Raw genomic sequence first — 23566 nt, forward strand, 5'->3', positions numbered from 1 at the left:
TGTATGAACGAATAATGGACTCTGTAAGCGCTCTGGGGTCACTGGGGTGTCATGAAGAGCGCTATATAAATCCAATCCATTATTATTATTAAGGTCCTCTCTGGCACCAGGGAATCGAACTGAAGGGAATCAAACCCTGCGGCCTGCGTACTATTCCTCCTTCTCTAACTACCCATCCTACTCGCTCACCACCGAACGGCGGGAGCAAGCAGGCGGAGAGCTTGTGCCGCAATCGTCTGCCACCAGAGAGACTGCGCCCGTGTCGGGGTCTGTTTGATGGGGACACCGGAGCTATATCTTCCTCACGAGTGAGGGGCGCTCAAAGGCCTGCAGGCGGCACTGCACGTATGCCTCGGTGGCGTACAGCGGAGGTTGGAAGGAGGGAGCGCTTGGTGGAGCCCCTAGAAAGGATTCTTGAGTCTCGGAGGCGATGCCATCTCGAAGAAACAGCAACAAGAAAAAAAACGATAAGCAAAATTTCCACTGTCTAAAGTGCACCTATAGCAAAACACTTCCGAATGAAAATATGAGGGAAGGAAGAAAATGCATACACATTTTTCTAATTCCATTTCCCTTTAAGTCTTGTGTCTGCACTTTATGCATTGCTTCTATTCTGACAAGTATATGATGTCTATTTTACTGCTGTACATGTGGAGCACTTTGGGCTGCAAATCTTGTATGAAAAGTGCTATACAATTAAAGTTTATTATTAACATACATTTACATTTACATTGTCATTTAGCTGACGCTTTTATCCAAAGCGACTTACAAGTTTTGTACAACAAGACAGCAGGAAGGGTACAACTCTATCAGCTGAGTAACAATGTTCATCAAAGTGTTGAGTGCTATAGTGTAGGTTAGTATATTAGGTTGAACATTATGTTATAGTACCCCAGTAACTTAAACTGTGAAGACCAGGAGGTGCGTTTTGAAAATGTAGCCGAACCTAAACCTCTAACATGATGTTGGGAAGGTTGCAGTGGAGTTTTCCTCCTCCCCCCAAAAAAAACTACAAGTCCCACATTCTCCCAGGTCACCACACAACATCAACAAGCGAGACAAAACGCAGCTGGTTGGAAGAGAGAGGTGGATGAGGAGGACGGAGTGAAGGGAGAGGACAGAGAGAGAAAGAAAGAAAGCGAGCAACTTTTATTCCACATAAATGGAGGTCTATCCGTAACCGAGGAAGAGAGGAAAGCAGGAGACTTATAACAGCAACATGGCGAAGGACCCAGAGGTTGAGCGCATAGCTAAAAAGCTGGACAAAATGGTGCAGAAGAAGAACACGGTGAGTGTTCATCACAACACAATCAGGTAGACATGCATGATGCCTGGTGATGTCCTCTACCTTTACATGGACAGAAGAGTCTAGAAAACTGCCGCTTGCTTTCTGTTGTTAATGTAGGCGAGCTCTGCTTTTATCGTGTGTGCGTGCGTGTGTGTGTGTGTGTGTGCGTTTGTAAACAGGCCTACCTCACTTCTTCTTACTCTCCTTGTTTAATTTAATTTGTAGTTGTTCCGTTCATCGTAATGCACAGCAATGCGCAGTTCCATTAAACAAATAATAATTTAAAAACCGGTGTGCTAATAATCAAAGCACATGTCAATTTGCACATTCCATGAGCGAAAAGAAGCAGGGAGAAGAAAATCTTACTTTGCCGTCCCCTTACTCAAAACATGAATACACAATGAAATAGATGGTCTGCCAATTACAATCAATACTTAACACGAGTTATTTCTGTATACATTGTCTTGACCTGAAATATATTTATACAACTCTTTATTAAATCATTCTGTAGAGTTCGACAGTTTCACGTGTTTGTGACGCTAGAAAAGCAAGAGCTGTGATTGGCTGGATTATTTGTCAAACCTGCGCACAGGTTTTATCAATTAACTGGTCAACCTAGTCTTATTTTAATAAAGTTATCCTAATATCTAATTAGTTCTAAGAGTAGGTATTGTATGTCCCATACCCCCCCCCCCCCCCCCCCCAATAGTAAAGTAGCCAATAGGCTGCTATCCTCTGTGCCTGATGGAAATGTATATTAAACATGTAGAATATAGTCTGGCCTCTAATGGGATATGACCATTATGAATGCTACAATTGTAATATTATGATTGATCGCAGTTGGGTTCCGAGTTGTAAGCCTATGATTTTTTTAGTGTCTTTCGTTATATATATATATTTTTTTAGGCACTGAGGTTTCCATCATTTACATTGACGATGAGCTGCATACAGAAGAAAATAACATAAATATTAACATACATAAATGACAGCATGTCAAGAAGAAATCAACTAAAACTTGTACAACTCGACCAGAGATTAAGTTCTTAGGAGGTCATTCCATAAACTATAGGGGCATCAAAGGAAAATGCACATTTGCCAAGTTCTGAGCAAACTTGGGGACCTCAAGAACTAGCCAGTCACTAGAACCGGTCACATAGGTTCTACAATTCCACTCCAACAATGCTGTGATATAAGGAGGTAATTATGTATTTAAGTTAATGTGATTTAAAAACAAGGTTAATTAACCTAACCAACCATTTTAGAAGCTACGGTAGGCTGTCTTATCCTAAGTCTACAATATTCTATATTTAGGTTTAGCTAAACTCAGCTATTGACTTTTTTTCTATTTCACTCACTTTCAGTCTAAAAGTAGACATACGCCCATTCTTTGTGCGACCAAAAGAAATATGAAAAAAAGTCATTATAAAACATGTACATGTCTTTTCTAAATAATAATACTGTGGAACCGTGATAATTCCTCTTGACTACAATCTTACCACAAATCTCATATCATTGCATCCATAGTCACCTGATATGAACATCCCTAATTGGACTAAAGCAAGTAATAATATATATTACGGAACATATTCATCTTAACTGGATCTGCGCCAAGAATGAGTTAACTCGTTATTGCCCGCCATGTGTAGCCGGTACAACACTGTACCTGCCAAACACTTCGACCATGCCTTGAGTGGGAGTCGAACCCCGGGCGTCCGCACCGGGGCCAGCAACACAGACCGCTGTGCCAAGAAAGAAATTCCCTAAACTAACCATGTCTATCCTGTCTCTGAGGATCAGGGGAGTGAGTTTTACTTCTATGTACCGCTACCGAGCCAGCCACGTCTCTGGTCACACTATCGCGGTACATATCCGTTACATTCACCCCCCCCTAAACTCACTCCACTCCACCCAAGGCACTTCGATGCCTTGAGTGGGATTCGAACCCCGGTCTCCCGCACAGCGGGCGACACCACAGACCTTTGCGCTAGGAAGGAATTCCCTTCTAAGCGCTCAGTCTGGATGCCTCAGGGGAGTGAGTTATACTTCTATGTACCGTAGTCAGACTATCGCGGTACATATCCGTTACATTCACCCCCCCCCCCCCCCCTAAACTCACACCACTCAGGCATCCGGGTCACGGCACCACTGTAGCCGGTACAACACTGTACCTGCCAAACACTTGGACCATGCCTTGAGTGGGAGTCGAACCCCGGGCGTCCGCACAGGGGCCAGCAACACAGACCGCTGTGCCAAGAAAGGAATTCCCTGCTAACTAACCATGTATATCCTGTCTCTGAGGATCAGGGGAGTGAGTTTTACTTCTATGTACCGCTACCGAGCCAGCCACGTCTCTGGTCACACTATCGTGGTACATATCCGTTACATTCACCCCCCCCTAAACTCACTCCACTCCACCCAAGGCACCTCGATGCCTTGAGTGGGATTCGAACCCCGGTCTACCGCACAGCGGGCGACACCACAGACCTTTGCGCTAGGAAGGAATTCCCTTCTAAGCGCTCAGTCTGGATGCCTCAGGGGAGTGAGTTATACTTCTATGTACCGTAGTCAGACTATCGCGGTACATATCCGTTACATTCACCCCCCCCTAAACTCACACCACTCAGGCATCCGGGTCACGGCACCACTGTAGCCGGTACAACACTGTACCTGCCAAACACTTGGACCATGCCTTGAGTGGGAGTCGAACCCCAGGCGTCCGCACAGGGGCCAGCAACACAGACCGCTGTGCCAAGAAAGGAATTCCCTGCTAACTAACCATGTATATCCTGTCTCTGAGGATCAGGGGAGTGAGTTTTACTTCTATGTACCGCTACCGAGCCAGCCACGTCTCTGGTCACACTATCGTGGTACATATCCGTTACATTCACCCCCCCCCCTAAACTCACTCCACTCCACCCAAGGCACCTCGATGCCTTGAGTGGGATTCGAACCCCGGTCTACCGCACCGCGGGCGACACCACAGACCTTTGCGCTAGGAAAGAATTCCCTTCTAAGCGCTCAGTCTGGATGCCTCAGGGGAGTGAGTTTTACTTCTATGTACCGTAGTCACACTATCGCGGTACATATCCGTTACACATGCGTTCAGTGCCAGAAACGAGTTAACTCGTTTTTGGGATCGTTATTTCGTTTATTCGCTATATCTATTCATAATTCATAGCTGCAGCCTCTGGTATACCCTTCAGACCCTGTCTGAGCAGGCAGACGGTCAACACCGCCCTCTACTGCCATGCAGAGCTATTGCATCCCATTTGAAATGGGCTTGTGTGTTTTGGGAGCCGATCTCGTCCGTGTGTAACGCTTCATAATGTTGGGGACATGATCGCTGTGGATAACTGGAATAGTCAATCAGATATTTGGATTATTTTTTTTGCATTACATCAGACAAGGTAAGAACACTATATGAAACCTTGCGTTGATCTGATATTTTTTTATCTGTGTGTAGGTCTATGTGCTTATTACCGTTGACTGTGGTGTGGGGGGGGGGGGGGCGGGGGCGAGCGCCCTGCTACGATGGCCATTTCATGTATGCACGATGAGATAATAATGATAATCTAGCGTTGATTTCAGGATGATCGATAATCAGCTGAAAAATTACAACGTGATGACTGGATTACAGTAAAATGCCTTTTTCTCGTCTTTTTCCTGGAATTACTCAAAAGCACCCAAACCATACTCTATTCAAAACGGAAATGTACGGATCTGTTTTGGGCATGTTGACTGGAAGCAACTCACTGACAGTCGACAGCGTTATTAGACCCATAGATATAATATAAGATATATTTTAAGCACTCGCAAATGTCGCAGTCTAAAACTATCCATTGAATAAAGACCTGGCGATGAAGGGGGATCAGCGCCCCCTGCTGCTGGCGGTCAATGTGTTAAATACAGAACAGTAAACAGTACCCTCTATCAAAGACCACCTTCTTTTGTGGTACAACTATTAGTTTCAAGAAGCTCTCCTGTTTCATGGTAATTTAATAAAAGTTTTTTTTTTTTGGCAATAGAAATTACAATTTATAAACAAACTGTAATTGGTCTTTGGCCTGTGTCATAGGGCTGGGCGATATGGCCAAAAACGTTATCGCGATAAAATTATTTTCATATCACTCGATATCGATAATTATCGTCGATATACATGAAATAATTATTTCTGTCAAGTTTAATTAACTTATTATGCCCGGCACCGGCGGGGTATTAATAGACTGTCTAACTTTTTTTGCTGCGGTAGAACGAAGACGTCACTACGAGACGAGTTGGAGAGCCGTCGCGTGTCGAGCCAACCCTTTGAGAAGCTTTATGGTCCCGGCTTGAATTCTACATGAATGTGTCCATATAAATCCATTTTGTTAGATCCAACTTTTGTTCCAGCGTTTGTTGCTGCGAGGTACTTGCATAGGTAGTTCTTCAATGGTTCTTGTTCGTGGCTGTCGGCTGACGCCACCACTCCTTTCCGACCGAATGCGTTTGCATTCAGTGTACTCTAATGAGTGATACATTTTTAGGTGATAGAACATGTTTGTTGTGTTCCCCGTTTTTGTTAGCACCGGTCGTTGACACAGTTTGCAGCGAACGCTGCTCTGATTTTTGTCCGACTTTAAAAAGCCAAAATGTGTCCATACTGCCGACGTCGAAACACCTTTCTTATTAATAATTTCCTCTACATTTGAGGCGCTAAGGCTTGCGGTGGCCGTAGGCGTAGGGTTGTCATCTCCTTCACTGTCGCCATCTCCTTCACTGGAATTTTCATGCATTTTCTTAACTAAAGTTGCTAAACTAATCTCCTCGGAAATCGAAACCAAAACAGTAACACATCTGGAGCTGTGGTGCGTAAGCACGTCATCACGTAACGTAGCTCTATTCCTGATTGGTTGTTAGTGCGTGTGCTGATATCCAAGCTTGGAAAATCGATATATCGAAACTTTGCGACCACGTTTATTTCGAGGAAATAATTTATCGTGATAATTATCGTTATCGTTTTATTGCCCAGCTCTACTGTGTCTGTCGTATAGTAAACATCAAAACGACAAAATACTTTGAACATTTTATCAAAGAGGAAGGTACTACTGCAGCACACGGATCATCTTTTAGAAAAAATATTTAATAGGGTGCAAGAAAATCACTAATGCGTCAATACAAACGTGTCTTCTTGAGAGTATCTTCACTCCTCAGAGTTCACTCTGAAGAAGACACGTTTGTGTTAAAGTTTTTTGCACCCTATTAAATATTTTTCTAAAGATGATCCATGTCTTCAGTCCCTTCCTTTTTGATGACTATGGTCCTTATCTGAGGCCTAACAAAATTAATAGTTGGTTTCAGGTTGCCGACCGACCCTGCCGATTTAGGTGCGACCCAATATATTTTGAGTTTTTAAAAAAAATTATATATATATTTTTTTTGAATAAAGTTTCATAGAAATCTTAGTCAAACATTTAGTATTATGGATATTAAACATGCTGGCAGAGTACATGCATCCATGTTGTTGTGAACATTTTAATTAAATAAAGAAATTCCCTATCCATAGTCGCCGTGGGAAATAAAAAAAATAAAAAAATAAAATAAAATAAATTCCCTACCTACCCATGGCCAAACTGACAACCAACCTGAAACCAACTATTAATTTTGTTAGGCCTGAGTAGCACCGGTCCTCATCTGAACAGGTTTAGTGCATGAACTCAAGTTTGAACCCTTTTTCTTTCATAAAAATGTCTCACCCCAGTCCACATGGCCTAAACAGGTTGGGAATGTAAAAGAAATGTGTCAGAAGTTCCAGTAGTCGGAACCACTACAGTGTCAACAGGTTAGGACACTGCTCACAGGAAGCAGGGCTGGGAAAAATAGATATCAGATTGTATCATTTTTAAGACGGGACCCCTGAACCCCAGCACCATCAGCCCTAATCAAATCAATATCGAATCGAAATCAAATTGAGATCAGGACCTTGTGAATCTGTTATATGGGATGAAAAGAAGCCTAGAGTCAAACTCAAAATCCTGCAACAAAAGAAAGGAGGGGGACTTGCATTACCTAATTGAATTAATTATTATTACGCAGCACAGGTCAAACCGATTTTAATATGGATGAAAAACGAGATTAGTCCCAAATGGAACAATTGAGTTGAATCTAGTGGAATCACTCATCACATGGATCTTCTCCAGTTGTAAAAAAAAAAAAAAAAAAAAAAAAAAAAGCACAGATCAAAATACACAATTACTCTATATATAACACATTTAAAATCTGGAGGAAAATATGTAAAATAAATAAAATTAAGGAACAAGAAATGATCTGCTTAAGAGAAATAGCATGGGACCCAGATTTTTCTCCAACAGTATTGATGGTTTCTTTAAGACATGGGAAGCTAAGGGCCTCATACGTTTTTATCAAATGTACAATGAAGGAGTGGGTTCTTTTGAAAATATAGCTAACAAATATGCCTGTTCAAGTAATCACTTCCATCGATACCTGCAAGTAAGAAGCTACTTGAGAGAAAAAGTCCAAATTAAAACTCTTGAAGATCTCCATCCCCTTCTGAAATACATGATAAAGACTCACCAAAGCCATAACCTCAAACACAACTGGACAAATCTACAGAATAGAATACTTCAAGAAAACTAAATTGAAGATTTAAGCTATATTAAAAATAAATGGGAGAAGGAACTGAAAACAAATTTACCAGATAATGAGTGGAATCAAAGTTTTAAAGATATCTTCCATTACATAAAATCACCCTTTTGGCAGGAGTATGCTTGGAAAATAAATATGAGGTACTTTAGAACACCATCGAATATATCCAAATTCACACAAAATAATCCTAGTTGCTGGAGGGAATGTGGGGAGAATAATGCGGACCATACACATATATTCTTCACATGTAGAAAAATACAAATCTACTGGTCAGATATTTTACATAATGGAACAGATGTTCGAGAAAGTGGGGTATCTAGAAAAACAAGATATACTGTTAGGAACACGCCCCAAAAACCTACAAAAAGAAGAATTATAAAAGAAAATTATTTTGAGATTTTATAAAGCAAATAACAATAGCTTGGAAAAAACTTGAATCTCTCAAAGTAAACAAGTGGTTAGAAACTGTAGAGGACATATATAGTATGGAAAAGGCAACTTACAAAATTAATAAGAATGAAAATATGCTGGAAAAGTTATGGAAAGGTATTAGATGACAGACAGATCAGGCGTTGAGATGAGGAGTTAAGTAACATGAAACGGTTATAGAAAACTATAGTAGTAGCAGTTTGATAGCCGTTTGAACTACTACTACCCAATTGTTGGGGAATATTCCATAGGCCTACACATATAATGAAAATACAAGTCCTTTTTCCCTTTTTATTATTATAATTTTTTTTACTTATTTGTATGTATGTGGGGACTAGTAGGGATGGATATTGGATGTATAGTATACTATGGATAGGTTTACCAGTCCAGGATCAGTAACATCTATACTGGTACTCACCCTTTTGTCTGTGTTTTTTGTATTGGTGATGGGTAAAAAAAAGAAAAGTGTCAAGATTTACAATATACGTATGTACATTTGTGTGTGTATTTACGTACAGGTATGTATGTGTGACTATGTATATGTGTGTGTACTCTAAATGTAGAGTGATTTATTGACACAATAAAGTATAATGTTGATCTGGGGAGGGTGCAGACTACCGCATGCCTCCTGTCGGTCTGGGGTGTGTGTACATTTACATTTTGTCATTTAGCTGACCCTTTTATCCAAAGCGACTTACAAGTTGTGTACGACAAGTCAGCAGGAAGGGTACAACTCTTTCAGCTGAGTAACTATGTTCATCAAAGTGTTGAAACTTGAGTGCTGCAGTGTTGAGTGCATAGTAGTAGAGACATTAGTATATGTGGAAGAGTGCATGATAGTAGAGGACCGTAAGAAGAAGGTTAGTGTTTTTATTGAATTTTTTCAGATATTGATTGAAAAAGTGTGTCTTTACTTTAGTCGACGGCGAAAGATTGGTCGGTTTTCGGCTGTTCTAATTGTGGTGGGAAATTGTTCCACCATTGTGGAGCAAGGACGGAGAATAGGCGGCTTCTTTTTGATGACCCTCCCGGAGCTCGGATAGGAGTGGGTCTGAGGCGGCCAGAAGATGTCGAGCGGAGGGATCTTGAGGGTGTGTAGTTACTTAGAGACCATTGACTGGAGGTAGGCGGGAGCCGTTCCCTTCGCTGTGCAATATTCCACGTCACAGACCTTGAAGCGGATTAGTGCAGCTATGGGGAGCCAGTGCAGGTCCCTAAGAAGTCGGGTAACATGGGCTGACTTTGGTAGGTTGGAGATCAGGCGGGCGGCTGTGTTCTGGATCGGTTGAACTGAAGTGCCTTGGTCTTGGTGGCGGTCTGGCAAACCGTGCATTGCAGTAGTCGAGGCAAGACATGACTGTTGATTGAACGAGGGGTTGAGTGGCTTCTTTTGTCAGGAAGGGGCGGATCCTTCTGACGTTGCTCAGGAGGAATCTGCAGGTTCTGGTTGTTGCGGCAATGTGAGCGGAGAAGTTCAGCCGGTCGTCAAGGACTCCACTGTGATGGAAAGGTCAGTCAGTGGGGAGGATTTGGCCGGCAGGTGAAGCAATTCTGTTTTGCTGTTTACCTCTACGGTCTTTCTGTCTCTTTCTATCTGTCTGTTCACATTCCACATACGGAATGTATTTATTCCTCAGCACAGTATGGGAATGTTTTTTTACCAACAGTGTGAGGTTTCTGACATTACATCCTGTTCCTGGTACTGTTTTTTTATATTGCTAAAATGCCTGGGTCTATATAGTCTACTCATTTTAAAAGATGAAGCCATCCCTTGATATTGGTTTTCAGCTTTTTTCCCACCAGTAGACACTTTGCCACAAGGTGGCGCTGATGAGCAGTTTGTAATGGCAGTGTAAAATAAATAGTTGATGTATTATTTGTGATACATCAGTATAAATGTGTAAATCTAGCTGCATCAATCTTTGTTGATGGAAACTATTCCAAACTACTGGAATTCTAGATGTGAAGCATCACTCTGCATGTAGATCTGTTCTTGTTCTGGTCTTGTCTCTCTGCACTGAGAAGGCAGCAGAATTAATCCTGATTATGAAGTCCAAGTACATTGAGAGATTGAACTGAACTAGTGTGGTGGTTTTTCCATGTATCAAATGACCGTGGAAGCATGTTTTTGAGTGATCACATGGTCCACTAATCCTGTCTCTTGGTCTAAAGGATGGTGCCATTGACCTGCTGACAGAACTAAAGAATACCAAGATGTCTCTGGAAACTCTGCAGGTAAGATCTATATTTATAGTTATAGAATATATATATTTATAATATAACTAGGACTGTACCGAATAGTTCGAAGATTCATTCATAACGTTGACATTCAAATTCTAAATCAACATTTGAAATATAAAGAAATTATAAAAAGAAAAATATATATTTGTATGTGTCTATTCATTCTGTTTAAACCAATATGTTTTTTCTTCACAGTTGCAGATAAAGATTAGGCTACACTATAGTATTATACTATTATAGTATATGACTCGTCATAAAACTTTAAATAAAACATTTATCATAAATGATGTAGCCTATCTGCCCATCACTTTCGTACCAACCGTGCCCTTATTGCATTATTTATGTTGACGAAACTGACGTTATATTCATTAAAGAAAGTTTGATTTAATAAAAGAAAATACTCATTTAATCAGAGGAATCACTTTATTCAAATTGGGAATTTTCTTGGAGGATTTTATTATTACCGTAATATATACAACAGACATTCAAAGCTACATTCGAAAACTTCAATAGAAGCTTTGAATGTAAAAAATGTAATCGGTACAACCCTAAGTATAGCTATAATATCTCTAGAGACTCTGCAGGTAAGATCACATACTATAACACGTACAGCTATAATAATATCTGTGGAGACTGCAGGTAAGATCACATACTATAATAATATATATATATATATATGTATAACATAATATAATCATTATAGCTATATATGTTCTATTATATATATATCAATTCATATCATCGGAGCTTGTTAAACATCTGAAATCCAAATTATACTAACTGTATCATCACAGCTTGTTGAGAAGCTGAAATGCAGATCATATCATCAGAGCTTGTTGAGCAGCTGAAATGCAGATCATATCATCAAGAGCTTGTACTGAGCAGCTGAAATGCAGATCATATCATAACAGCTTGTTGAGCAGCTGAAATGCAGATCATATCATCAGAGCTTGTTGAGCAGCTGAAAGTCAAAACATATTTTCAGAGCTTGTTGAGCAGCTGAAATTCAGATGGCCGTGGATCCTATGGTCCCAGGTTCAAATCCACTCGGTTACAATATCATCAGAGCTTGTTAAGCAGCTGGAATTCAGATCATATCATCAGAGCTTGGTGGCTCAGCTGAAATCCATACGATATCACCAGGGAAATGCAGATCATATCATCAGAGCTTGTTAAGCAGCAGAAATGCAGATCATATCTTCAGAACTTGTTAAGCAGCTGAAATGCAGATCATATCATCAGTCGGAGCTCGTTAAGCAGCAGAAATGCAGATAATATTATCAGAGCTTAAGCAGCTGAATGTGTGGGACAAAGGATGCAATGCCTCTTTAAGTCTGCATCCTGCTGTACCTTCTGTTAGTCTGCATCCTGGTAGTATCAACCTGTAATATCAAAGTCTGAAAAGAAGAGAAGTCTGTTCACTATGCCACCATCTTGATGACGGGCACTAATGAGATCAGACCCCTATCTCTTTGAATGGTCATCCGTATCGAAGTAATCTGTCTTGCATATAATTACTGGTCAATTACTGACGACACAGAATGGTTAATTTGGTTAAAAAGGACACTGGCGGCTAAGTGGCGCAGTGGGCAAGGCGCTCGCCACTAACGCAGGAGATGCTGGGTTCGAGCCCAGCTCTCGGCGTTGCTACCAGCTTGGCTGGTCGTTCATACTAACACAATTGGCAGTGTTAGGGGTGGGAAAGCTGGTGGGTGGGGATTGGACGTTGTGGACAGCGACTCCTGCAGGTCGGTTGGTGCGCCTGTACAGCAGAATCGGGAAGTAACGGGGGCAGCGTGAGCCTCCCACGCGTTACTCCTCGCCACTGAGAGATCGCGCTGTACAGGTGAAAAGATGCGACGGCTGCCTCCTCGTGTACCGGAGGGGACACGTGATGCAATGCTTTGTCCTCACTGCAGCCGACCAGTGGGAGGCATAGTCCAGCAACGTTCGAGACAGGGGAGGGGAGAATTGAAGGGAGAATTGGCGAGGCGAAATTGGGGTGGGAGAAAAATAAGGAGGAAAAAGTGGATAAAAAAAAAGGGACAATACACCAGCTTCTACATACTCGCCATAGTTGTTTCTGAGTCCTTAGTTACCATAGCAACCACTCCCTGTGCGATTTCCAGCCTTTTAGCAGAGATTGTTTCATTTAAAACAGAAAATTCACCTCAAAATGCAGCAAATCATAATGTTACTCGACATAAAATCACATTTAATTATTTTCTCTGAATGTTTGTTTTGTAGAAAGTAGTTTTGTTGTTGCCACCATCTTTAGTGTTACAGATGGTCCCTGTTCAAAACTACCACAGTGATTATATTATATTATATAATTTATAGGACAAATTAAGCCATTTCAAATGGTAGTAAATCAAAATCCTTGTAGAAGGTAAGATGTTAAAGAACAGTTCTGTGTATGCCCTGAAGGTCTGTTGACCATACATTTCCACATAAAAGTGAAGTGAGCTCGACTGATTATTTTCATGTTCAATGATGGTGTGGAACTACAGGTCAAAAAGACCAATAAGCGTGTTTGCCTACATGTTTTAAACAGGAAAAACAAAGAGCAAAGTTAGGTAAAAGAAAAGCATGCAAGCTACTTTCAGAGCAAGGCTCCTTTCTTTCAACTGTACTGTGCTCACTCCAGTTGACTATTATCTGTACTTAACTCTCCCAACTTAACAATCACTTTAACAAATGAGGTCATTTAATCATATAGTTAAAATTTCCCAAATGCCTGATGACACTGAAAGCATTTGTATCTTTACTCTTCTCTGTTGTCTGCCTGTCTCTCTGCCCATCTCTCTTTTCTCTCCATCTCTGTCTGTCAGTCAACCAGGGTTGGTATGTCAGTGAATGCAGTGCGGAAGCAGAGTTCAGATGAGGACGTCCAGACTCTAGCCAAGTCTCTCATCAAGTCCTGGAAGAAGCTACTGGGTAGGAACACGTGTTTGTGTGTGTTAGGGTTGGGTACCGTTCACATTTGAACCGATGCCGGTACCTGGGAATCGATACCGGTACCCGGCGCTAACTTTTTTCTGTACTTTACTGTCTGTAATAACAAAGGTTTTATTTCATAACACTGAACTAAAGTCTAAACTTCTCAATTTCAACATTGTTCAGACATTTAAATAAAAAACAATATTGTTTTTAATACAAATAGGCCTCCTGTTCACTGTAAAGTGCCACGTTTTGTTATATTGAGCTTTAAACTTTGTATTTTTTTAGCTTTAAAAAAAATGTATGTTGCAATATCAACATTATCTGTCCATCCTCAGTTAATAATATCAAACTCCTGACCTTATCTGGTCTTTCCAAAGACCAGAGATGGGATGCAAATGCGCGCACACACACACACACACACACACACACACACACACACACAGAAAGGGAGAATGGCTTATAGCAGAATATTTCAGCTAATGAAAATAAATGTTTATCAACTATCTAGTTTGTTTTTATAGTCTAACGTTTTGCTACTTAAAATCATTGAACGTAGAGGGAGAGAGGCTAAGCTAACCCCCCCCCCCCTTTCCTCACTAATGGAACTATCTTCTCTATGCCTCTGAGCACGGTTAGCTTAGCTTAGTTAGCGTAAGCAACTAATGTTAGTTTAAGTATTTTTTTTTTTGTATCCACTTTTTCTCATTTTTCTCCCATCCCAATTTCGTATAGTCAATTCTCCCCTTCAATTCTCCCCTCCCCTGTCTTGAACGTTGTTAGACTATGCCTCCCACTGGTCGGCTGTAGTGAGGATAGAAGCCTTGCATCACGTGTCCCCTCCGGTACACGAGGAGGCAGCCTGTTGCATCTTTTCACCAGACAGCGCGGACTCTCAGTGGCGAGGAGTAACACGTGGGAGGCTCACGCTGCCCCCGATACTTCCTGTCTCTGCTGTACAGGCGTCACCCAACCGGCCTGTAGGAGTCGCTGTCCACAACGTCCAATCCCCACCCATTGACTTTCCACCCGCTACCTCTGCCAATTGAGATAGTATGACGACTGGCCCAAGCCGCAGGCAATGCTGACTCGGGGAGTCGAGAACGGAGTCTCTTGCATTGGTGACAAGCGCAATCTCCGCTACGCCGGACTACGTTAGTTTAAGTCTTTAACACTGAGTGCCAGCAGGGGGCGCCAGAAATAGCGCTTGAGTGCCAGCGCTGTAGTCAATGGGAGGGCGATCACATTTGCGAACGCATAAACTATATCTTATATTATGGCTATGTGTCTAATACGCCCGTCGCTTATCAATGACTTGTTTCCAGTCAACATTGTTGAAACGGATTGTCGGTTCATTTCCGTTTTATACCATTTTGAAAAACGCTCGTTTTTTTAAACTTCCAAAAAATTCAATTATTCTGCAGGAATACACAAAACACGTTGTCATTTTCCGGCCTAATTATAAATCGGTTTCAAATAAACGCTAGATTATCAATAGTATGTTTTTTTTTTTATCCACTTTTTCTCCCATTTTTCTATATTTTCCTCCCATCCCAATTTCGTATCATCCAATTCAACCCTCCCCTGTCACGGACGCTGTTTCTTGCCTCCCACAAGCCGGCTGCAATGTGGACTAAGTCATACATAGCACAAGTCCCCTCCGGTACTTGAGGTAACAGCAGTCGCATCTTTTCACCTGCGCAGCTCGATCTCTCAGTGACTAGGAGTAACGCGTGGGAGGCTCATGCTGCCCCCGACACTTCCTGATTCTACTGCGCAGGCGCACCAACCGACCTGTAGGAGTCGCTGTCCACAACGCCCGATCCCCACCCTTCAGTTTCCCTCCCCGTAATACGGCCAATGTGTATTACTGTGGACGACCAGCTAAACTGAAAGCAAATGTGGAGCGCTGGGCTCGAACTGACGAGCCCAGCGTCTCCAGCATTTCGTGGCGAGTGCCTTGCCCACTACGCCACGTAGCCGCCCGATTATCGATAGTATATGTGTACTTATGCACGCTAGAGAAGCGGGCTGAAAAATCGATTCTCTTATTTCCTGATCAGCACACACACACTCACAGCCACACACACATATGGGACACGCTGAGATATAGGTGAAAAAAACTCTTGATTATCCCAAGAATAGATTCCTTACCTCAGATCAGATGTTCTCCAAAAAGATTATTCCAATTCCTGATCGCCATTCCAAATATCGATTGTGTTTATTGATCCAACGCTGGGTACTGGTAACACATATTCCACGCTGTTCTGAGGGTGGGCAATGACTGGGATCGTCTCCGGTTACATGCCTGACGAGTAAAATGTGGATTCCGGACCTTTTTTTTTTTTCCCCCATCCATTTCATTCAGTCCAATCCAATGGGTGCAATACCATCCGGAGAGACGATAGGGGGCGGTATTTTCCCTGTTCGAGCTCAGACAGATCCCCACTGAGGCTAGATTGATGAAAAATGAATGGAAATCGATAATAAGAAAAATTACGATTAAATAACGAGATTTCTCGTTCGTGGCACTCAAAGTGTTAACGTAGTCATAAAGGAATGGCGAGGATGCATTTGACCCATTGTGGAGGGGGAGAAAAAGCAGGGACTTATTTCAGGTTGCAAAATGCGACCAAATATGCACACTCTGGGGCCCCGCTGTAACGTCTACACACACGGGTGTTTCACGTGCTACTGCTGCTGTTGTTGGGCATATGAGACAAAATAAGATTATTGATATGAACCATCTTTTTACGTTTCATCGGTCCTATTGGATCATTCATAATTGGACACATTAGCACACCGAAGGCATACATGCAAGGTGCCAACTTGCTCATCGGGAACAGTTAGGGGTTAAGTGTCTTCCTCAAGGACACTTTGACACGCTGGCCGGGAGGAGCCGCAATCGAACCGGGAACCTTTTGAATGACCAGATGACCGCTGGCTCTACCTGAGACACTGTCTAACACTAACCTTCTGATTACCAGATGACCGCTGGCTCTACCTGAGACACTGTCTAACACTAACCTTCTGATTACCAGATGACCGCTGGCTCTACCTGAGACACTGTCTAACACTAACCTTCTGATTACCAGACTACCACTCTACCTCCTGAACCACTGTCTAACACTAACCTTATGATTACCAGACGACCGCTCTACCTCCTGAGCCACTGTCTATCACTAACCTTATGATTACCAGACGACCGCTCTACCTCCTGAACCACTGTCTATCACTAACCTTATGATTACCAGACGACCGCTCTACCTCCTGAACCACTGTCTATCACTAACCTTATGATTACCAGACGACCGCTCTACCTCCTGAGCCACTGTCTAACACTAACCTTCTGATTACCAGACGACCGCTCTACCTCCTGAGCCACTGTCTGTCTAACACTAACCTTCTGATTACCAGACGACCGCTCTACCTCCTGAGCCACTGTCTGTCTAACACTAACCTTCTGATTACCAGACGACCGCTCTACCTCCTGAGCCACTGTCTAACACTAACCTTATGATTACCAGACTACCACTCTACCTCCTGAACCACTGTCTAACACTAACCTTCTGATTACCAGACGACCGCTCTACCTCCTGAGCCACTGTCTAACACTAACCTTCTGATTACCAGACGACCGCTCTACCTCCTGAGCCACTGTCTGTCTAACACTAACCTTCTGATTACCAGACGACCGCTCTACCTCCTGAGCCACTGTCTGTCTAACACTAACCTTCTGATTACCAGACGACCGCTCTACCTCCTGAGCCACTGTCTAACACTAACCTTCTGATTACCAGACTACCACTCTACCTCCTGAACCACTGTCTAACACTAACCTTCTGATTACCAGACGACCGCTCTACCTCCTGAGCCACTGTCTAACACTAACCTTCTGATTACCAGATGACCGCTCTACCTCCTGAGCCACTGTCTATCTAACACTAACCTTCTGATTACCACACGACCGCTCTACCTCCTGAGCCACTGTCTAACACTAACCTTCTGATTACCAGACGACCGCTCTACCTCCTGAGCGACTGTCTAACACTAACCTTCTGATTACCAGACGACCGCTCTACCTCCTGAGCCACTGTCTAACACTAACCTCCTGATTACCAGACGACCGCTCTACCTCCTGAGCCACTGTCTAACACTAACCTTCTGATTACCAGACGACCGCTCTACCTCCTGAACCACTGTCTAACACTAACCTTCTGATTACCAGACGACCGCTCTACCTCCTGAGCCACTGTCTAACACTAACCTTCTGATTACCAGACGACCGCTCTACCTCCTGAACCACTGTCTAACACTAACCTTCTGATTACCAGACGACCGCTCTACCTCCTGAGACACTGTCTAACACTAACCTTATGATTACGAAATGACCGCTGAGTGAGTGACCACAGTTTGCCATGCATAGCCCATGGCGGCAGTCCTACGCGCCGTGGGAGTAATAATTAAACTTTTGATTCAGATAATTTCATACAAACTTAGGAGTGAAAACACTGTACACAGCATGCAGTAGTAGTTCAGCTATCATGTGTCGTATTAAATGTGTGTATTCTGACAGACAGCTCAGAGGGAAAGGGGGAGGAAAAGGAGAAGAAGAAAGAGGGATCTCCTGAGAGGTCATCATCCACCTCCAAGGACTCCGGCAGTGAGAAGAGGTCTGTCTGTTCCACAATGATGACATAAAGACACAACACATTTATTCATTTAGGGGGCTTTCACACTCAGCCTTTTGTATCGAATCACCGTCCCGGAGCACGGGGGGCAGTGTTCTCACTCACCACTTTTGGGGTGCGAAACGGCGCTGAATCGTTTCACCCCCCGCTGAACGGGACCAGCTGGCAGAGGTGGTCTCGGGGTCGGTCCCGGGAGAACGGGGGGTGTGGCTTTGCGAGCTTGTACCTTTTCACGGGCGTGGCGCCTGGTGCTGACATAACGTCATAAATGTTGTTTGCCATTGCTATGTCTATACATTTGTTCGAATGCATTTATTTCTATTAGACCAGTGGTGCCCAACAAGTCGGCCGTGGTCGACCAGTAGATCGCTCAAAACGCTCAAAAGCATTCGTGATAAAATATAACTTCATATTTATTGGCAATTTGTTCATTTTATATCAACATCCAGAGTCCGCAGTCGTGTTAAGACATTCCCGTTTACATTTTCGGTCGACCAGTAGATCAATGACATTCAATATAATCGATGCGTATGTTGCATGTGTAGTAACGTTAGCGTTAGCCGTTAGCTTAGCGATATTGTTAACCCTGCAAAACGATCAAAAGCGGGCTCTACAACAGAGTTCCATTCGTGAGAAAAGGGGGGTGGGTTATATTGACAAGAGGTTCAAATATAGCTTCATATTTATTAGTTATTTGTATCTTTATATCAACATCCATTCTCCAGTCTCCGTGTGAACACTTCCTGTGTTTACATTTCGAGCGTGACATCATCGACAATAGCCGGGGGGGTGTCGTGATTTGTAGCAGCAGCAGCAGCGCTCCTCTAGTGCAACAGCAATGAGCGAGTGCGAGAGGGATCGGTTTGGCAGTAGGCTGCTGTGTTATTAGCTGGCTTGCTAGGCTACTTATCCAAGCTACCGATATCCCTCCCTCCCTCCCATCCGTGCTTTTGCTCATCGACTACGGCAAGCTTACAAGCTCAAAACGCAAACCGTAAACAAAACCCAGAGCGCACCCAGAATGAAGTGTGTACACAAACTAGAGGGGGGAGAGGGGGGGGGGGGGGGGGTTCGGATCAGATCTCGGCACGGGCGGAACGGAACGAAATAGAAACGAATAGAGTGAGTGAGAAAGGGCCCTTAGTATTTTTGTGCTCAGTAGATTCGGGTTACAGAGACAACCGAGGGAAAGAAGCTGTTCCTGAGTCTGCTTGACGTGGAACGTATGTTCCTGTAACGTCTCCTGGAGGGGAAGAGGGCAAACGGTCCCTGTCAAAGCAGGCATAAAAGTTATTGAGCTTATCAGGGAGGGAGGGGTCAATGGTTAGGAGAGAGTGGTTGGTGGGTTTATAGTCTGTGGACTGTGATGGCCTGCCACATGCATTGGGGGTAGAAGTTTTAAAGTGCTCTTCAACCCTTAGCTTGTGGCTGTGCTTGGGCCGATTGATTCCCCTATTCAGGTTAGCCCTGGCTGAACTATAGGCCTGTGTGTCACCAGATCTAAAAGCAGTGTTGCGTGCCTTTAGTATTGTACGGACCTCTGTGTTCATGTAGTTATCTGTTGAAGGGTGGTGACACTGTCAATGTTTAAGTTGATGTAATGAACAGGAGGAGGTGTAGGAGTCTATATCAGTGTGAGAGTCCAGAATGGCCTGAGTGGCAAACGTACTCCACGTTTGCTGCAGTAGCTCAGAGTCTGCCCCCTCAGGCCATAATTTTGACTGTTTTAACTGAGGGCTTCACACGTTTGATGAGTGGGATGTACTTGGGTAAGAGGAACAAAGAGACATGGTCTTATTTTCCGGGGTGGGGGAGGGAAACAGCTTTGTATGCATCCTTGATGTTTGAGGAAACGTGGTTTAATAACTTGTCTCTTCTAGTGGTACAAGAGACATGTTGGTGGAATTAGGGGAGCACAGTCTTTAGGTTGGAGTGATTTTAAAATCTCCTGCAACAATAAAGGCTGCCTCTGGGTGCGAGTTCTGTTTGCTGATGTCCGCATAAAGTTCCTTCATTGCTAGTTTAGCATTAGCATCAGGGGGTATATAGGCTGCAGTCACAATTGTATCTGTAAATTCTGATAGAAGGCTGATAGAATGGTGTGCATTTAATCATGAGATATTCCACGTTAACCGAGAAGTGATTCACAATGGTGGTGATGTTTGTGCACCAAGTTTTGTTTACATAAATGCACAAACCTCTACCTTTTTCCAGAGCCATCAGCTGTTATGTCCACCCTGTAGAGAGTGCGGCCTGGTAGCTCAATAGCACTGTCACAAATCCAGTTAATTAGCCAGGATTCCGTGGAAATCATGACATTGCAATCCTTAATCCATCTATGATTGATGATCCACAATCGTAGTTTGTAAAAGAAAATTCACCAGAGACCGCACATTAGCTAGGAAGAGGCTGAACAGCCTACGTTGAATAAAACAATGCGTTTTATCATTATTTTCAAATGTTTTTTGTTCTTTATAAAAACAAGATTTGGTCTTCAAATGTATTTTTCCAAAAATGTGTCTTATAATCATATATATATATTCCATTTTAATGACTTGTGCATTGTATATTGTTAATGCACTTTACTGTTACCTTGCCCTCTGTTTATTTCTGTTGTATTGTTCTTGTGCTGTGCAATACAATTTGACTCTAATCTTTTATATAACCTTACCTTTTATATAACCCTAACCATACCTTTATATAACCATACCTTTATATACCCCTAACCTTACCTTTTATATACCACTAACTCTTTGTCTGATCCTTCTTATTCAGCAGCTGTAAGAAGTCAGAGGAGCCTCCTCAGACCCCCTCCACCCCCCCTATTCCCACCACCCCTACTACCCCTACTACCCCTCGCATCACCTCCTTCCCCCCCGCCCCAGTCACCACCGACAGCGTCAGGACCAAATGTCGAGAGCTGCTCGTTGCTGCTTTACAGACTGACGGTAAGAACATGGATATTATATGAAGTATAATGATATAATGTAAGCAATAATGTACAAGAGGGAGTTTTCTGGACTGAGAACATGTGTATATATTTTTTTTTATTCAGATGGAGTTAACATCCAATTTAGGGTTTATCATATATATATATTATGCTTTCTATTTCTAAAATGATACATATTATGATGGATAGATAAATGGTGCAAATATACTAATCATAATTCACGTCATTTAGGTCTATTTGTTGCCATGTATCTTTGTTGCATAATATTTTGACCATAGAGATTTGTGTTTTTGTAGACGACCATAAGAACATCGGAGCGGACTGTGATCATCTAGCTGCTCAGATTGAAGACTATATCCTTTCACTCCATCACACATCCTGTCTGGTGATGTCACAACAGGGATTCTCCAACACTGCTGTCAGGTATAGGGTGAATACCAGGGCAAAGTAACTGTCCATATTGGGAGAATTTCTGCAATACTAAAATGTGAAAGCAAACACCATGTATAGTCAGTATGTATACTATGTACTAGGGCTGACCCCTATTAGTTGACTAATCGTTCGAAAGGAGCCGTAGTCGACTGCCAACCTCTTAGTCGAATACAAAAATATATATATATTTAAATAAATAAAGATTTTTAAAATGTATCATTCTTTCCAAAAGAAAAGAGGCCTAGAAGCGTGGCTAACGCGAATGGCACGCATACCAGAGGCTAACTGCCTACGAAAACAGGCACAGAGGCACTGAAAGAGGATTTCACCCATCTAATGCAGGGGTTCCCAAACTTTTCAGGCCGCGACCCCCAAATAACGGTGTCGGAGAGCCACGACCCCCACTATTATAGGAGGTAAAAAAAATCTTTTTTTATTTTTATAAATTGAAATGTATGGTTGAAACATGCAAACATTCAAACGCACACACACTAATAAGCATTTAACCGGGGCCGGATCATTCAGGCCAGGAAATATAGTTAAAAAACAGGCTAGCATATGTATGATTAGCAACAACACAGATTTGTATGGATTTTCAGTTTTTTTGTAATTGATAAAAAATACAATCTTTTATTCAACTTCAGCCCTGATCATAACACCACATATTCATTTTATAATTCTAACCCTTTAAATGCCAGTGTGTGTGTGATGGCATATATTTGCAATATATCAAATGCAAAGTAGATTTTTTTTTCTGGGGGGGATTATTACAGGCTAGCATGTGTCAATGATTAGCAGTTTTTTTGTAAGGGTCCCGCCTCCACCAATCACATGCGGCTCCCTTTGTGTGTGTGTGAGAGCGAGAGAGAGCGATAGTTCTCCAACTTGTGTGAGTTGCAGTGATCTCCTGGTTGTTCCCCACCTAGGTTATCTAACTATTGCGCTGGTGCAACTAGAAACACTGGCTTGGCCTGCTTCTAAGTTCAGTGGCCTGACTGCATAAAAAAAAAAAAAAATTAAATTTATTTTTATTTTAATCATCTGGCAACCCCCCCCCCGCGGCGGCTCGCAAGCCCGAATTTGGGAACCCCTGATCTAATGAACACACTAGACTAGACAAATATCAAGATGTATCCATCAGTGGACCAATTGCATGCTTTTGCAGAGGACAAGAAGCCTTCAGTCGACTACTTCAGACATTAAGCACCCCCCCCCATGCGTGTATGCTTTACCCAACGCAGTTGTGCCATTTGCGAATCTGATTGGCCACTGACGTTTCTGGTCATGTGACATGTGCGCCCAATAGCGTGACAAGCTGTGTCTTTGCCCATTTCCGCGTCGAACAGCCTGCAAAGCACCTGGCGTTCTATCGCCATGCTCTAAGACAAACTCTAACCTTAACCAACTTCGAAAGAGTGCCTAAGCTTAACCGGCGAAAGAACTTGCTGTCACGCTCTAAGACAAACTCTAACCTTAACCAACTTCGAAAGAGTGCCTAAGCTTAACCGTCAAAAGAACTTGCAGTCACACGATTGGTGCACATGTCACATGACCAGAAACGTCAGTGGCCGATCAGATTCGCAAATCGCACAACTGCGTTGGGTAAAGCATACACGCAGCCCCCACGCCTATAGCTTACTACCAGCGGAAGAGTGCTGCCGAGTGCTTCCGCGTTTTCCCTGATTGGCTGCGACACGCCCCGCGGCAGCGCGGCAGCCGCAGAGCGGAGCGGCAGAGCTTGCGGCATTATGTAGCCGTAATCCCCAATGTTTTTCATTCGACGCTTAGCTCAACTGGCAGCGCTGCGGTCCGTTGGTGACAAGTTCGAATCCCTTCAATTTTTTTTTAACATGCATTGTTAACATGTTAACTTAAGGTTAAGGTTAGGCATTGTTTCGGAGTTGGTTAAGGTTAGAAGGGTTAAGTTTAGGCGCTGTTAAGGAGCTGGTTAAG

At 42.8% G+C, this 23566-nt stretch overlaps 1 protein-coding gene across 2 annotated transcripts in view; it reads left to right on the plus strand.

The window, feature by feature from the left end:
• The first annotated feature begins 1056 nt into the window (after window positions 1-1056).
• Window positions 1057-23566, plus strand: part of tcea2 (transcription elongation factor A (SII), 2) — a 53955-nt gene continuing 31445 nt past the window's right edge. The window contains exons 1-6 of one of the 2 annotated variants that reach the window (XM_084333032.1): window positions 1057-1288; window positions 10532-10594; window positions 13432-13537; window positions 18117-18213; window positions 21007-21179; window positions 21478-21534. In XM_084333032.1, the coding sequence (XP_084189158.1) occupies window positions 1220-1288; window positions 10532-10594; window positions 13432-13537; window positions 18117-18213; window positions 21007-21179; window positions 21478-21534 (565 nt within the window). In that variant the 5' untranslated portion in view covers window positions 1057-1219. The remainder of the gene's footprint in view (window positions 1289-10531; window positions 10595-13431; window positions 13538-18116; window positions 18214-21006; window positions 21180-21477; window positions 21535-23566) is intronic. The other variant, XM_084333033.1, reaches the window with a different exon arrangement.

The sequence above is a fragment of the Notolepis coatsorum genome (assembly GCF_963971535.1).
Source record: "Notolepis coatsorum genome assembly, chromosome: 17".
NCBI lineage: Eukaryota > Metazoa > Chordata > Actinopteri > Aulopiformes > Paralepididae > Notolepis > Notolepis coatsorum.